General features: G+C 43.3%; 1 protein-coding gene across 1 annotated transcript in view; it reads right to left on the bottom strand.

The window, feature by feature from the left end:
* GPT2 (glutamic--pyruvic transaminase 2) overlaps nt 1–11,012 on the bottom strand; it is a 28,005-nt gene extending 16,993 nt beyond the window's left edge. Inside the window, exon 1 of the mRNA XM_062626024.1 lies at nt 10,369–11,012. Coding sequence (XP_062482008.1) covers nt 10,369–10,701 — 333 coding nt within the window. The 5' untranslated portion in view covers nt 10,702–11,012. The remainder of the gene's footprint in view (nt 1–10,368) is intronic.
* Between the last annotated feature and the right edge of the window lie 6,120 nt (nt 11,013–17,132).

Genomic DNA, 17,132 nt, shown 5'->3' with positions numbered 1-17,132 from the left:
TGATCAGCTATCAGTGCTCTTTAAAAAGCAAAATTAAGGGGAAAAAAGTCAAGGAACTGACCGGTAGGAAAAAACCAAACACACCACTGATTTAAAGAAAAAAGATTAACTGAAAGGAAAAGCCAATATTACAAGATGAATAAAGGAGATAGGCAAAAACAAATGTATAGCTTTTCTAATATATATTTAAGTATGAGTGATAGGAGAAAGGCCTTCTAACAGTAACAGATTTTTCATGTGGAGTAATGAACTGCAGAACTAGACGGATTCATTTTCTGTACACAACTACCTATAACATCCTGCTCTGGCTGTGGACTCAACTCACAAAGCCTTTTCCTGGCCTTTATATTTACAGCAAGTTATTGGATTTGGATATAGAACATGTGGCTTGCAAGCCTTAACTAATTTTTGCTTTTCTACCATGGCTTATGTGTTAAGACTTCTATGACAGATCAGAACCCAGATGTGCAAAGGTAACAATCACCAAAATATTAATAGCCACTAAGGATGCAAATTCCCAGGTATATCAAGATTTGGGCATGTACAGCTGTGTAATGTGGCTGAGAGGTTATGTGATAATGTGAATCAAATCCTCACTAAAGATCCAGTCCATCATTTAACTGATAGCATTTAGGTTTTTTCTTTTGAAATTAAATAGGTAGTTAGAAATGGCATTATGACAAGACAGCTGACTCAAAAAGATAATTTTTACTTTGAAAGGGACAGAAGCACCCATCTGTTGGCCTGACCCGGTCTCAAGGGTGGTGTGTTGCCTACCAGGAGCACAGATCAGGGATGTTGCAGAGAGGCTGCCTGCTCTAGTAAGTCCCACAGACTATTACCCACTTCTGGTGATACATGTAGGTGCTAGACGTATAGATAGTAGCAGCCTGGGGAACATAAAGAAGGACTACAGAGCCCTGGGAGAGGTGGTTAGGGCCTCTGGAGCTGATTGATTGCCTTTTCGTCAGTTCTCCAGGATACAGGGGAGGACCCTAAAAAGGCTAGGAGGGTTGGCCAGGTTAATAAATAGTTAAAAGGGTGGTGTCATAGTCAGGGGTTTGGGTTTCTTGAACATGGGACCCAAGTTTCTAGGCCAGGTCTACTGGGGGCTGGTGGAGCTGCTGCTAAAGAAGGGAAAGAGCAGTTTTGGTAGAAGGCTTGCCAGACTGGTCAAGGATACTTTAAACTAGATGTGTTGTGGGAGGGGGGCATCATTCCATCCCAACACACCCACTCAGATGCCAGCACCTATAATAAATGCTCGGAGCAATGTAGAGATATGCCAGCCGCTCCAGCCAATGAGCCGGCTTCATTTGGAGGACGTCACCTGTTGTGTGCAGTTCTGGTGTCCTCAACATAAAAAGGACATGGAACTGTTGGAACAAGTCCAGAGGATGGCCACAAGGATGATCAAGGGACTGGAAGCACCTCCCATATGAAGATAGGCTGAGAAAGTTGGGGCTGTTCAGTTAGGAGAAGAGAAGTCTGCGTGGAGACCTCATAGCAGACTTCCAGTATCTGAAGGGAGCCTATAGGGATGGTGGGGAGGGACTCTTCATTAGGGACTGCAGAGACAGGACAAGGGGTAATGGGTTAAAACTTAAACAGGGGAAGTTTAGATTGGATATAAGGAGGAAATTTTTTCCTGTTAGGGTGGTGAGGCACTGGAATGGGCTGCCCAGGGAGGTTGTGAATGCTCCATCCCTGGCACTGTTCAAGGCCAGGTTGGATGAAGCCTTGGGTGAGATGGTTTAGTGTGAGGTGTCCCTGCCCATGGCAGGGGGGTTGGAACTAGATGATCTTAAGATCCTTTCCAACCCTAACCATTCTATTATTCTATAGGCTTAAATTTAGCAGGAATTGAAAAAAAAAAACAAAAACAAACCCATGTCAACATTCACTTACAATAACTGAGAATGAGACAGAGACTCCATCATGTCATTTGCTTTTATGTTTGCTGATCTGAGTGCTTAAAGAAGAGTTGTATTTCAATCTTAAATAATGAAATTAGAACAGGGATGCCAGATAAAGATTACAGGTATCTGAAGCTGAAGTTCAGTAATTTTTGAGCAAAGCAAGCAGCTAGAAATGGGTTCTTTTCAAACTATACTACTGGGGTCTACTGATACCCCAACTTTGTTTCATTTTAATTCAAAAATAAGCAGGAAAAGATAGATAAATGTAAAAGGAGAACAAATTCAATTTGCTGAAAGTTAAGAAAAATTCCCACAGCTTGTGTTTGCATTTGGTCCTTCTTATAGCAAACAGAATCAGTCTCACTAGATTTGCATAGCAAAACAAATTTAGTAAATTGTAAGGGATACTTTCTTTGCCTTAAATTAGGCAGTCTAAAAAAATACAGCAGTTCTCAGCAATAGATGAAATAGAAATACCTCATTTTACCAAATTAAAACCAGAACAAACTTCTCACAACATAAATAGATTATGCTAGGCAAATAAGATGTGTTTTGCACACAAATAAATACTATTGAGATCTGCAATAAAAAATAGCTGCTTTTTTGGTTAGTGAAATGCTGGAAGGTACCCTGCTTTTCATACGCACCTGTTGAGTTTTTTATAGTGGTATAGCCTTTACAACAAGGAAGCAGACCTTTCACAGCTGATTGATATGGATATCATGCAGATCTCTGCTAGTGTATAACTTGGGTTTATGCTATCATGCCTTTGGGCATCTACTGCAGGTATATAGTCAGCAGTTACTGCATAAACCCCACACTACCTTTGCTACTAAAATCATTGATCTGGAGAAAATAACAACATACATACTAGTTATCTTACTGTAAAATCTTGGTTGAGAAGGAGCAATGAGGTTTTCTGTGCTATACACACTGCTCCTACATACCCGCTTAAAGGCCTGTGGTCCTCTTGACTAACTTGTATTTCTTGGTCTCAGCTACAAGAGGTAAGGCCTTTTTTGTCTTTCAAAACAGAGATACGTTTTTAAATAACTGGGGCCTTTGCCTTCCCTGACATGCATTAATATCAGTAATTGTTTAGAACCGTTTTCACAGGATTCACTATATCCCCTTCTTAGTGAAACCTAGAAAAAAATGGTTCTGACTGCTTAGTTTTTCTCTCACGTTCTTCTCTTACTTGATTCCCAGTGTTTCTCTGGAAAAGAATATCAGAAGTTGGACAGATATATGTTTGATTCCTCCAGAATAAAAAATTCCATCTTAGTCTTTCAGAAAGAAGGAACAGGAAACAATAAAAGGCAAGAACAAGTGTTGAAAGTTAATGAGTCAAAGTTTCAAAGCAAATCAGAAGCTGGCATCAAGGGAAGTCTAGATGTGCCTATGACTTCGCAGATGAGTTCAAGGTGGAATTCACTCAAATCCTTAAAACAGAGTGGCATTAGTCAATGATTGCTTGTGTCAGTGTTTTTCCTGCGGTGATGGCATTAGTGTGCACAAGTATCCAAGGGAAGATTAACATCAAATACTTTTTGGAAGATGTATGAAAGGAGGAAGCATGAATGTAATGTTGATAACCTCAAGTTGTAGAACAGTTGGAAACGTACTTCAACAGGACATAGTTTGTTAGGGCAAGATTTATTTCACTGTAGAACTCTAAGCAGTCTTTGACCACGTCAGCGACATGCCTGTGCCAAGACAATTTATATCCCTGACAAGCCAAGGAACATACAGGGGGACAGAAACTAGTCCATTAAATTGTTTTGCTTTCTTCTAGTGATAGAGAGCTGCCCTACATTCTCCCCCATACGTTCACTCACATATGCTGCCTCTTACATTCTCTCTCTCTAGAGTTTGACCAGACTTTCAAGGTGTGTTGTTGAGGCAGTCTGACTGGATTGTAACTGCTCTCTGTCAGCAGGCAGAGATTTGGAAAACTGAAGCTTGCAGAACAAGGGCTCTAATAACAAACTTGGGAGCAGTAAGTACCAGATTGATACTCATGTCTGCTGAAGAGGGTATGAATCACATGAAGGAGAAAAAACAATCCCCAGCCCTTCAAAAAAAAAAAAAAACACTGCTACAACTTTCTGCCTTTCATGGCACCTCATACTGTCCTAACATTATTCATCCTCATCTTGGAAATGAAGCCAATCTGCTGCCATTCTTTTTAAATTTTAAGTGAAGGGACTAATTGTAATAGCCATTTTAACTGCTGAAAAAGCCATCTTGCACATTTAAATTCAGTTGTAAAGTAGAAAATACAAAAATGCTTTTGTTTTTTTGGTTTGTTTTTTTTTCAGTTGCTGTCTTCTTGATAATGAAAGGATTTTAATTAAATACAGGACTCTTCCCAGATTTGGAATAAGTTCTTTGGAGATCAGTTCCTTCAGCAGTTAGTTCTGTCACTCTCCTCAGAGGAAATGCAGTCTTTAAAGAGACATGATGAAAAGCCTGTGAAACCTGAAGCAGGTCAGACAGGATTATTTAACAACTGTGTCAATGTTCTAACTATCACAGAAAGCTGGGAGAAGGGATTTTCATATGTGAACCAGAATTCATTGGTGCAAAGTCAACACAAACGTTACGTAGATAACCAGGTTTAGGGAAGCTTACCCTAGACATCCCCACAGCCTCAACAAACCCATCAGGCCCAGAGTACCATAGGAAGTGATGAGCTGTCTCTCAAGGAGAAAGTCACCAGAAAGTCTGTAGAGAGGCTTGCGTGATTTGGATTTGATAATGACAATAGGAAAGAACTGAAAATTCTGAAAAAAATCTAAAAGAAAACTGGAGGAGGCCATAAAAACGTGGGGTGCTTTTAATCCCAGAAGAGCAACACGGTATTTCAGCTATTTCTAAAGTTCAGAATTCGTTCACTCTTGGCTGCTTCTCGTTTCATTTTCATTGCCATTGTTTTGTGACTCATTTTAATGGTTATGAGGCAATAACATCACACTATGAAACACTGTGCTATTTCCTTAGCACAAGCTGAGTCTGTTATGCTGTGACTTGCACAAACAAGCTGTATAATAAGAGTGCCGGCAAAACCGTAGTTGAGATCTACACTGTAGTAGCCAAGTTGCTTGCTTTTTTTGTGCCCCCTTTATTAAAGGGCCAAGAAAGCACTACCCAGAGGCTCTGAACTAATGGGAGCTTGAAGGCCTGAATTAGCATTCCGATCTTTTTATTAAAACAGCTCACAGGAGAAAAAATAAACCTGACCTGCTCACCACAGAGTAAGGCTTTGAGTTTGTGTTACGCATGTGTAATTCAAGCTGACATGAGCTGTTGCTGGAATGAAGGAGAAGGCACATTCTGGATTTTGACTTGAAATGGCAGTGATGACTTGCAGGCCCTCTAATATCAAATGAGAAAATCAGTGGAGCTGACCATTAATTGGCAGATATGATCCAGAGGATTTGAAACAAGACTCAAGTCCTTAAGTTACTTCTGCTTTCTACAGTGTTAAAAGTGCATTTATGTTTAAAGTTTTGCCTATATGAATAGAGCTCTTGATTTTAATGTGACTGCAAATGTCAGCATTAAAATAATGGTCATTAGAAGGAGATTAGACAGTAGGACCCCCTTAACTTGAAAACCTATGGGAAAAGGGCTGTTTTGGAATAGATTCTGTTACTGTATTCAACACGAAAAAATAAGTATCTGGATCTTGTGGACTGTGTGCTTTTGAACATATGATTTTGGCAACTGTACTCTTGTAACTGATTTTCCTCATCTTCATCTGCAGTAGTTTCACCCTGCTAAAAAATGTGGGGTTTACTACAGATTCTCTTCCATAAGCAACATGTGCAGGCCACTGAGGAACAACAATTCTGTCTTAATGAGGTCATAGCTCTTGCCTGGAAGATATTTTCTCAGCGTGCATGCAGGCATGTTTTCAAGGCAGGAAATTATGCTATAGCAATTTAAACTTTACTGGGTGTACCAGTCAATCTTGTATCTTTTTCTTGGCATGTCAAATTATATTTCTGCATGTTATGCTCTAAACTGTGTTTTATCTTTCCACAACTCTCAGGGACATGGTCCTCATATTTACAATGAAGTCTGGATTCTAAGTCAGATTTTTTTCTATTCAATTTAAAAGCCTGAGTTAAAAAAAACAAACAAACAAACAAACAAAACCAGTCTACAGTCATTTACCCAAAACACTTTTGCAAAAGCTGCTAGAGCTACATAAGTAAAAGGGACTTGGGTAGTTTTATTACCTAAACAGAAATGTAGGGAGTGAACCAGTGACTTTAAGAGTAAACATGCAATAGGAATCTCTTTGCAATAGTAACGCAAATTAAAAACACGATCACAGGAGATGAGTGTACAGCAAAGTAAGTCAGACTAGAGTGGCTGTTCAGCCAAAAAAAAAAAAAAAAAAAGGGCTTCAGTGTGTAGAGCCACAACTGGGCAGGAAAGGCACCTAAATTCAGACTCTGTGGTGGAATATTCTAACAACCTGTGCTGATCTGAAGGAACTCTCTAGGTGCTACCAGTGTATCTCTGCATACATTCCACCCCTCTACCCCTTTCTGCCCTATATCTTTGCTTCAGTAACTTTAGTTTTGAACGGGGACCTAATGTTATGTGACTTACACTAAGCCAGGCAAAGCTTCCAACATTACATGAGCTGACTTGTAGATCCAGAGGTGCTGTTTAATATGCACATGCCTTGCAAGCATGTGTAAGCCAACTTAACCTGGCATAGAACTTGACATTATGTAAAAGCTAAGCAGGAAATGGGGACAAAAGGAAAGTATAAGTGAAGAGAGATGTCAGAGTAACAGATAAGAAAGGACTTTACATAGTAAGTCACTTAAAATTAGCATGAATGCAAAAGTAACAAATCAGGCATGTGTGCTGCCCATGTAAAGACAAAGCTACCTTGTTATCACTGATGAAGTAAAAAGAAACGCTCTGTCCAAAGGTGACTTTCTTGCACTGAATTCATGTTCAGGCTAAAATTTCTAATCTGAAATGTAATTAAAGTCAATACTTGAATTGGTGGCCATCTATTAGCAAGTCTAAAACAAAGGGGTAAAAAACAAAACAAAAGAAAACACCATCATTTAAGTTCTATTGAGAATATAATTATTTATTAAGATACGCCTGTGCTCTAGCTTACTTTAAAAAGTTCCTAGAAACAGCAAGGAAAATATCTCCATATGTTCTCTATCACCTTAGTAAACCAGAATCAGCTGATTATTACTATTAGCAAAGAGAAAATCAAGTTTTCACGTTTGAAAGATTAATGCAATTTCAAAATTGTAACAAAAATATTCAGAGAAGTGATTCAATGAAAATTTCCAGCTGGAAAGACTTAATGTAGATCAAAACCTTCATTTTCCACCTACATGAATACAGGTTAGAGGCCAACAAAACTCATGAGGTCCAAGTACAGCATGCCTCATCTGTACTCCTGAGCAATTAATCGTACTCTGCTTTAATAAAGTACTCTAATTTGTCACCTACATTGCCTTAATCCTGAGCTCATTATTCAAAATCAGTGCTTCAATTTTATTTACTTTTTTAAGGAACTATCCCTTCAATTGCCTAGTCAGCAACTTCTCAAGTAACATTTTAGCCCTTATTCTCTGTGCACTGTAGAGTTAGAGCTCCTTTTGTAATCATATGCAGGTAATATAGGAAAGAAGCAAGTCCCAGATAGAATAACAGAGGAACTGCTATGTAGAATCCAAGACAGCAGAACCAAACTCAAAGATGAAAGTTTACACTGTGCAAACAGCTTTAAGTAACTTATATAGCCTGCATGACAAGCTGTTGTAAGTTACACATGAATTACATCTAATTGAATTGAACCAAGTTTAAACAGGAAGCGCCTTTAATGTATCCGGTTAGACAATGTCTGCATTTCAGATGCCTTTAGTTTGGGAACAAATGATCCAAAGGCACCTAGGCAGAACAGGACAAATGCAGATTTACCATCATTGTTTCACCTCTCCCAGCTCTTGCTACCAGCAGTCATGGCAGTGGAGTCCATGCTCTCATGCCTGAGATCTCCTTCCCCATCATATGTAGTAGAATTGCTATGGGGCACCAGTTTTGCTGTCAGTGAAGAGTAATCATGGATCTAAAGATGCTGTGCAGCACCACTCTTCTCTGACAACCACTTCAGCCTCTTTATCAGGCAGTGTCAGTTCTGCTGGCAGTGACTGACGTAACTCTATGAGCTTAAGGTTGAGAGGGAAGAAATAAAGTAGTTGCCCAGTTTCAGTTAAAAGTAATCAAATAAGTGGTACTTACTTACCTGTGATCACACAGATGTCAGGTTTAGACCAAAATATGGACATTTAGACAACCTACAATATTTCAGTTATAAGGAACCCAGGTACTCCTCAAGGCTGTTTACCAGTTTGATTAAACATTAGGAGTAACAATATATCAGAAAGGCAACGGGGAATGACTAACTTGAGCAGTGTGGAAGAAAATAAAGTCTTCAAGCTGCTTCATTAAGTTCATTAGTGTTCTCTACAGATCCATCATAACTTTCACAGCAGTACTCTCCTCCTTCCCTGCCAGCCAGGATGGTTTTGGTCGGATTAGTCACTGCCAAGCATAATCACATGTCTGCGTGCTGGTAGCCATTGATAACGGCTACCATTATCCGATGAGAATGGTTCACAAAATAACAACTTTTAAATGGAAAATGCCAGGTAAGCGAGCACAAAACTGCCACAATCATCTTTTAGTAAAGTAACTGGCAATGACTTGTTCTTGCAATTGTTAAAAAGTGCACAGAAGCTTATTTATTATCTTTGCAGTGACTCAGCTGGTAACTGAAGTAAACAGGGAAGTCGGGAGGAACTAGTGGAGATTGTATTATATTTGTTTCGTCAAGTACTATTTCTTGCCCGGTGGGGTTAACTTGAAATCAAATATACTCAGCAAGAACATGGGAGGATTTCATACTCTGGAAAATGCACCCACTAGGGAACCTAGTTGTATAAAGACAATGACACCTTTATAAACAAATTTTACAGCAAAAATCAAATGTTATGAAATGAAAACTCCATCACCACTTCGAAGTTTTTAAGCAGAATTCTAAAAAAGCTGGTTCTAATAATTACTAAGTTAGACATAAGTAACTGATGTATGTAATACGCGGTGAGGTGACAACATGCTTCACCTTCTAAACCAAGAGGAACCAAGTAGCACAAAGACCAAAGAATTAAAATAAACTCTTGATAGCATTGCTATGGCACTGCTTTTGCTTAAAGCAATGAAAATGGTCTTGCAGTAGCAAGGCTTTCTGAAACAGTGAAGGCAGGGAATAATATTTGCAACCATAAAAAAATCAGCTTCACAAAAGCTTTGTTCAAACCAAAATCCAGTGAGTTCTTGCGCTGCCAGGTTAGGCAACAGTATTGACAGCACAAGCCCAAAGCTATGCGTGCATTGCTAAGGTCTGGGTTTCTCCAATGCTGGCGTAAAGAATAGGAAAAAAAATCTGAAGAACAAAATACAAGCATTGACCGATTTGCTTTATTTAGTACTTTCTGGCCCAGACCCTCAGGAGTATCTTATGTCAGGCTTTATTGCCTGATACAGCACTACAACTTTGGGCTGTGTTTGCGCTCCACAGGCTTGTCCCCATAGTACCTCAACTCCTGCAGTGAAGAAAACACCAGCACAGTATTGGTGGTCTCCACAGAAAGCACTAGCCTCCCAGGTCTGGAAAACCCAGAGAGGTGTTGAATGTGCCAGAGGAGCCCAGGAAGAGCTGGGCCCACTTCACACATTCCAAGCCCGACAGTATAGCCCCAGTGAAGGCAGCATCTCTGAAATGCTCTTGAATGTTTTAAAGGCTCTGTCATAGAATCACAGAATCACCCAGGTTGGGAAAAACCTTTAAGATCAAGTCCAATGGTGCTCCAAGCACTGCCAAGGCCACCACTAAACCCTATCACTGAGGGCCTTGTCTACACGGTTTTTGAACACCTCCAGGGATGGAAGCTTGCCAGTCACTCTCTTGTATAACCGGTGGACGTGGGACTGCTCTGACCAAAAGGTCAGAGTAGCTGAAGAAATGTAAACATTGCGTTGTGGGGGAGTTTGCCTGATGCAGCTCGTGACACCGGATCTACAGCAACCGAAGGGCGGCTTTCTTTGCTTTGGGCTTCTCTTCCCTCCAACCCCCCACCCCCGAGAGTTCCGCAGGGGAGGGCACGGGGCCTGCCTGGGGAGGGTCGGAGGCCGGCACGAGGCACCGCACCGCCGTCCCCCGCGGCCTCTGCGGGCCCTGTCGGGTGTCAACGACCCCGCCGAGCCCCCCGGCGCCCCAATCAGATGCAGCGGCGACCAAGCGCTGGGGGCGGGGCCCGCGCGGGCGGCGGCGCGTTGGCTGCGGGAAAGGGCGGGTGTGGGGCAGGGCGACCTACCCCGCCCGGCCCCGCCTCACCTTCCGCAGCTCCTTCTCGATCTCGCCGGCTTTCAGGACGATGGGCCCTCGCACCGCGTACTCCAGTGCCTTCACCAGCGGGTTCATGGACTCCAGCGTCAGTATCTTCTCCCTGCTCGCCTTCTCATTGATCTTCACCGCAGAGGCCTTGGCAGCGCTGCTCCAGCGCACCGTCTCCTCCCGCGCCGGCCGCGGGAGCCGGGGACCCCGCGGGGGCCGGTCCGCCGCCAGCGAAGTGGCGCATCGCAGCGCCGTGTTTTTCCCACCGCTCCCCGGGTTCCAGCAGCCTAGGCTTGCCGCCGCTTGCTTAGCGGCCAGCACAAACCGATGCATAGCCCTTCGGGTAGCTCCCCACGCGCGGCTGAGGATGCCGGTGCCCCTGATCGGTGCGATCTGTAATCGGGGCAGGCGAGGAAAGCGGTCAGAGCAACGCGAGGAGCCGGCACAGTCACGCCAACACGCTCGATTTCCCCATGTTCAGATCCCACAAACGTGGTCGCAAGAGAGACAGCCGATCCCGCAGTGCTGCGGTGCCGCCGCGGTAACCGCAGATCCAGCTATTGCATCAGCTCCGCGCTGCAGACCCCAGCGCCCGAGCTACCGCTGCGGCTGGGACCCGCCTTACACCGTGGTCCCTGGGCACGCCGAGACGCCGGCTCCCAGCCCCGCGCTGCCCGGCGGGCTTTGTAGTCCCGGCGGCCCCGCGCTGCGCCTGCCCACGGCGTCAGGTGATGGGCGGGGAACGGCCGCGCCCGTAGCCCTCCCGCCGCGTCCCCGCGGGCTCCCGGCGCTGGAGGAGCCCGGGAGGGGGAGAGCCCGGGGCGTTCCGGACTGGAGCGTATCGCGGCCTCTGCTGCTGGCGCCGCCCGCCTGGCACCGGGCTCTGCCTTTCTCTGGGTTCGCTTTGCTGCCCCGCACTTTGAGATGGCCGCGTTGCCCCAGGGATGCTCGCGTTCTTCAGCGGCAGCGGCGCGGCCGCGCAGGGTCATCTGTAGCTGGGAGCGAGCCGGGGCCAAGCAAGCACCCGCGTCCCTCGGATGTCACCATGCCAGAGGAGCGCGTCCTCTCCATCCTCTCTCCCGCAGAAACAACCCGCTCCTCTCTCACGGTTCCCTCGTCGTTTCCGGATGATGAAAATGTTTTTACCTCTCGGGTTAAGCCCACCTTTCATAGCAAATGCTTGGAGATGTGCCATCAAATGAAAGAGCAGTAGAAGTCAGGATACAGGGGGGTAAAGGCTCTCTCTTTGCAGCTCCGGGATAGGGGGAGGCCCATCTGCCTGTCCTGGGTGCCCAGAAGACACTCCTTATTTGTGCTCAGTGGGTGGAAAAAGGGATCATTCACTCAGGAATATTCCTGTGACCTCATGTTACCTCCCTGAGCAAGAGCGTGGGCTGTAAATCGTATTTATTTATGAACTGTTTTTGTAGAACCTTCTTTCTTTTTACTCTCTCCTCATACTTGGTGAATATAGAAAACTAGCTTCCTATTTTAGGTACCTAAATTAGATGGTTTGAGACTTGGGTTCTGTTCTGTGTGGTCTGGTATCTCCCTTTGTTGATGAAGAGAAAGCAAGCTGGTTTTGCCATATTTTATTTTATTTTGTCCCATACAGTCATATCTTCAGTCTTTTTTCTGTCTTTACTATTATTTCTAATGAGTTTCTGCTTGCCATGCTGTTCAGCTTCACAGGTAATTTGTTCCATTCCCTATTCTATTCCTGAGTGTAGTATTTCGGCTCGGCTCTGTGCCAGTTTAAAAATAATTGCTACTTCAGACCTTCAGTGAAATCATAGTTAAACTCACAGAAATGAGATGGGGTTTGTGCTTAAGGGACTGTTTGGAGGTGGTGCTGAATCCCCTTGTTTTACCCAGGAATTGTACAGATTGTACTGACATATTTTTCCTATTTACTCCTCAGCTTGTGAAGGCTGAGCAGAGTGTGTCCTTGCTTGTCCTCCCTCCAAAAGTCTGCTGAAAAAAAGACCCACTGGAACACTGTATGTTAGAAATTCAAGTTCCAGGGACAGTTTTATTTATTTGCAGCTTCAATAACTTTCATAGAGCCATGGAAGGGTTTAGGGTGGAAGGGACCTTACAGACCATCCAGTTCCAACCCCCTGCCACAGGCAGGGACACCTTCCACTAGACCAGGTTGCTCCAAGCCCCATCCAACCTGGCCTTGAACACTGCCAGGGAAGGGGCAGCCACAGCTTCTCCGGGCACCCTGTGCCAGCCCCTCAGCACCCTCACAGGGAAGAGCTTCTGCCTAAGAGCTCATCTCTATCTCCCCTCTGGCAGGTTAAAGCCATTCCCCTTGGCCTGTCCCTACAGGCCCTTGTCCAAAGCCCCTCTCCAGGTTTCCTATAGCCCTTTTAGTAACTGGAGCTGCTCTAAGGTCTCCATGGCGCATTCTCTTTTCAAAGCTGAACCAGCTCAGCTCTCTCAGCCTGGCTCCAGAGCAGAGCTGCTCCAGCCCTCACAGCATCTCCATGGCCTCCTTTGGACTTACTCCAACAGCTCCACGTCCCTCTTGTGTGGTTGCCCCCAAAGCTGGATGCAGGACTGCAGGGGGGTTCTCACCAGAGCAGAGGGGTAGAATCCCCTCCTTCGATCTGCTGGCCATACCCCTTTTCATGCAGCCCAGGACACTGCTGGTTTCTTTCTGGAAGCACACACTGCCGGCTCATGTTGAGGTTTTTTGTTAACCATCACCCCCAAGTCCTTCTTCTCAAGCTGCTTTCCACCCAGTCTCTGTATCCCAAATTCTTCTGCTTGAGATTGCCCTGACTGAGGGTCAGGACCTTGCACTTGGCCGGTTGAACTGCAAGAGGCTCTCATGGGCCCACCTCTCAAGCCTCCCAGGGTCCCTCCCTATCCCATCATTTCCCTACAGCGTGTCGACCGAACCACACAGCTTGGTGTCATTGGCAGACTTGCTGAGGGCACATCAATCCCACTGTCCAGGTCACCCACAAAGATGTTGAACCAACAGTGCCAGTTGCAATACAGACCCTTGAGGGACACCACTTGTCACCTATCTCCATGTGGACATCAAGCTGTTGACTACAACAGTGCAACCATAAGCCAGTTCCTTACCCACCCAGTGATCCACATGTCAAATACATGCCTCTCCAGTTCAGAGACAGCACATTGCAGTCTGCATCTCCTTCATACTGATTTTTACCCCGTATTTTAAATCTTTTTAACTTTGTAAATGTCAGCTTCCAGAGCCTGCATATTTTGATACTTTTCCTTTAAAGCTGCTATCAGTCATGCTTCTGGAAAGCTCAGTGTTGCCTGAATCTGGCTTTTTGATGGATAATTAACAAGCAGTGTCATGGTACTATTTTTCCTGGTTTGATAAAATGCAGTTCAGAAACAAAGATTTGGTAAGACTTCCCAAGGTCGTATTTACCACAAAAACAAAAACAACTGATTTTTAAGTAAGCTTTCATCAGGTCACCTGAAATGTGCAACTTATGTTAAATTCTAGTGTTTACATTCAATGTATACAAGTACACTTCACAGACATCTTGGTCTGAGTGTGTTTCACGATTCACTAGAAGAAAGATTGAAATGGTACGTAGCCAATTAAAAATCAAAGCCTAATGGATTTGGGACCACAAATTTTGCTGTGGCAAGAACACAAATAAACCTTTGCTCTTGGTCCAAACACTGCTGTTCCACCCCCAATACACCCCCCAGAAACAGCTGGCATAGCAGAAAGTTTCCAACCAGTTACTGCCACAGTATCTCTGATCTCCAGCAATCAGGAGTACAGACTGTCTCCAGCTGATAATCCAAGCAAGACCTCAGACCTTATTTGCAAATGCTGCAGTGTTGTTTGTTAGCATGTAACATAGCACAGCAGCAGTGGAACAAGAAACTAACAATCCTAAATTGTGCATTGCACGAGCTAAACATACGTTTTTAGTAAAATATCTGAATGTACATATGTGAACTTGAAATTCAATAGTCTGATTAATTTCCTAAGTTCAGAAATTCACACAAGAAATATATAGGGTGAAAAAAGCGCCTTTCCATGTTCAGTGTAATAGGAGGCAGTGTTTGTGTCATAGAGGGTGTATCTGTTGCTTTAATTATGATAAATGCATCCCCAAACATTATTGCAATGCAGATACCTTCAGGAAAGCAAATGGTGTATGATGAGTTTGCAGTGCTAAGGCAAAGTTGTGCCTATCTTCTTGATTTTTGAAGTTAGCAGCAAAGTTCCTGATGACTTCAGGAGTCAGCACTCTAGCGTCAGAGTGACTGAGGTTTTGAGCATGCCACTTACTGTGGCTTGGCATATCTACCTATCATATGAGGTGAAGAAAACTTACCTCATGAGCTGTGAAATTAGTTAATGGATGTTTGTAACAATCTTGTGTAATTATCTGTTAATGGTTAAGTCTCTTTTTGTATGTACTGACAGAAAACTTCCTTTCTCTCTCTCCTGGAATTGAGCTGCAAGCAGCACACATAATTGCAGGCTCATGCTATACTGTTCCAAGAAGATGTCTGCTTTTGCAGGTTGGCCTGTGGTGATCTACTGGCCTGATCAACAGCCAGTTTATGTATCCTGCACATCATATGAATACAAGCTTCAGACAAAGATGACAAAGAAAGTGGCAAGTCTTGCTTACCAAGGGCAGGCACTTCCTTGATCCCTGTGATGCGTTTCAGCTTTAGTCATAAAGACCCAGGATGGTTTTCTTGCAGTCATAAGAAGCTAAAGTAATGGATTTCATGTTAATAGTGAGGAGCTGAAGATACAGAACAATAGCAAGTGCATAAATACATACAAGGGCAGATAGAGAGTTGGAAAAAAACCCTTGGTAAACAGAGTAACAGCTGCAGCTATATATTTCCATTTTGACAGACCTTTTGCATGGTTTAAGCCCCATAATTACAATAACGGCAACTGGAATGTGGGCTTCATGAAACCAAAAGACATTAACAGTTAACCACATTTTGAAGACCCAAGTGCTTTGTAACTGAGAAATGCTCAATATTTAACTGCACTTGGAGAACAAAGTAAGCATTTGTACCACTTCAGTTTTGTTCTTGCCTGAGTTCAGAGTAATAGGATCTCAAAGCACTTGTTAGTCACAGCTTCAATTTTTCATGAAAGGACACAGAGGGTACTCAGATTACAGCTGCTCTGAAACCTACCAAGGAGAAGCATAGTAACAATATTATGTATTGCAAACTGTTATGGTTGCCAAAATTGCCAAAACCAAAATCACAGAAAACAGGATTAAAGCTTGTCTGTATAATTAGAGTAACTGTATGAACAGCTCTTAGCAGTTATATACTGTAACATTACAATTATTAAATTCATTCATGGTAACATTGCAAATATTATCATCTACTGTTTCTATTATTTGCAATTTTCCCCTGATACATTCCACTGCTGGTATGAATACCCATGTATTTTAGATGAAACATAATAATTCTCTATATAGTACTTTGTCTGTGGAAAGAATACAAACCCCATGGAATATAGCTGACTAACAATGAAGTTGTTAATTAATCAGCATGCATTTTATAACCTTGCTGACACAAGGTTGCACAGCATTTTAGGAATTTAAGTTTCCAATTTGCTGCATGTTGTCAGCTCTTGGGCAAGTCTGAGACTGTGTACACTCTCAGGGGACTCCACTGAGGAGAGCCAAATGCCTCCAAATTATCTGTAGTGCTGAGCAGGAATGTAACATGTAAAGTGCTTCTCTCTCCAACTCTAATGTGGATCTATGAATTGTACCTACTTTGAGACCTTTTTCTTGTAAAATTCCAGTTGTATGCCAAAATACTGTAGTGTGCAGGAAGTTGGTGTGGCAGTGAAAAGGGGAAGGAACCCTGAGATCTCAGATCACTCAGGTCAGCTGGAATCTCATTACGATAGCAGACAAAAAGAAACCATCAGGAACAGACACGCAGTCATGTGTAGCTTTTCATAAAATAGAGAAATGGTATAACTTTTGTATTTTCTAATTTTCTAAAGTCTCTTTAAATGAGTTTAAAACACATTTTAAGTTAGACTTGGTCTTGCAAAACACCACTTATTTTTTACTACCTTAAGAGGGGAGGTACACGTATCCTTAGAAATGTTTTGTTGTGGTTTTATCAGTGCTGGATTAAATCTCTGAAATGATGCAAAAGAAATAGCCTTGGGCTTCACAAACTTGAAATTAGTGTGTTAATAAATTAGAGTAACAAGAAAAGCATACATCTTTGGTAAATCTTAATGATCAGTTGTCTAGCTACCACTACTACCTTACTGGCATTCACAGAAACATAGAATAGTTTGGGTTGGAAAGGACCTCAAGATCATCTAGTTCCACACCCCCCCACCCCCCCATGAACACGGACACCTCACACTAAACCATCTCACCCAAGGCTTCGTCCAACCTGGCCTTGAACACTGCCAGGGATGGCGCATTCACAACTTTCCTGGGCAACCCATTCCACTTCCTCATCACCCTAACAGTAAAGAACTTCCTCCTTATATCCAATCTAAACTTCCCCTGTTTTAAGTTTTAACCCATTACCCCTTGTCCTATCTCTACAGTCCCTACTAAAGAGTCCTTCCCCAGCATCCTTACAGGCTCCCTTCACATACTGGAAGGCTGCTATGAGGTCTCCACACAGCCTTCTCTTCTCCAGGCTGAACAGCCCCAACTTTCTCAGCCTATCTTCATACAGGAGGTGCTCCAGTCCCTGATCATCCTCGTGGTCTCCTCTGGACTTGTTCCAAC

This window comes from Pezoporus occidentalis, unplaced genomic scaffold (genome assembly GCF_034315485.1).
Source record: "Pezoporus occidentalis ecotype Australia unplaced genomic scaffold, CSIRO_AGI_Poc_V1 ctg287, whole genome shotgun sequence".
Taxonomy (NCBI): Eukaryota; Metazoa; Chordata; class Aves; order Psittaciformes; family Psittacidae; genus Pezoporus; species Pezoporus occidentalis.
Note: the sequence above shows the minus strand (reverse complement) of the source record. Positions and strands in the feature narration are given on the sequence as shown.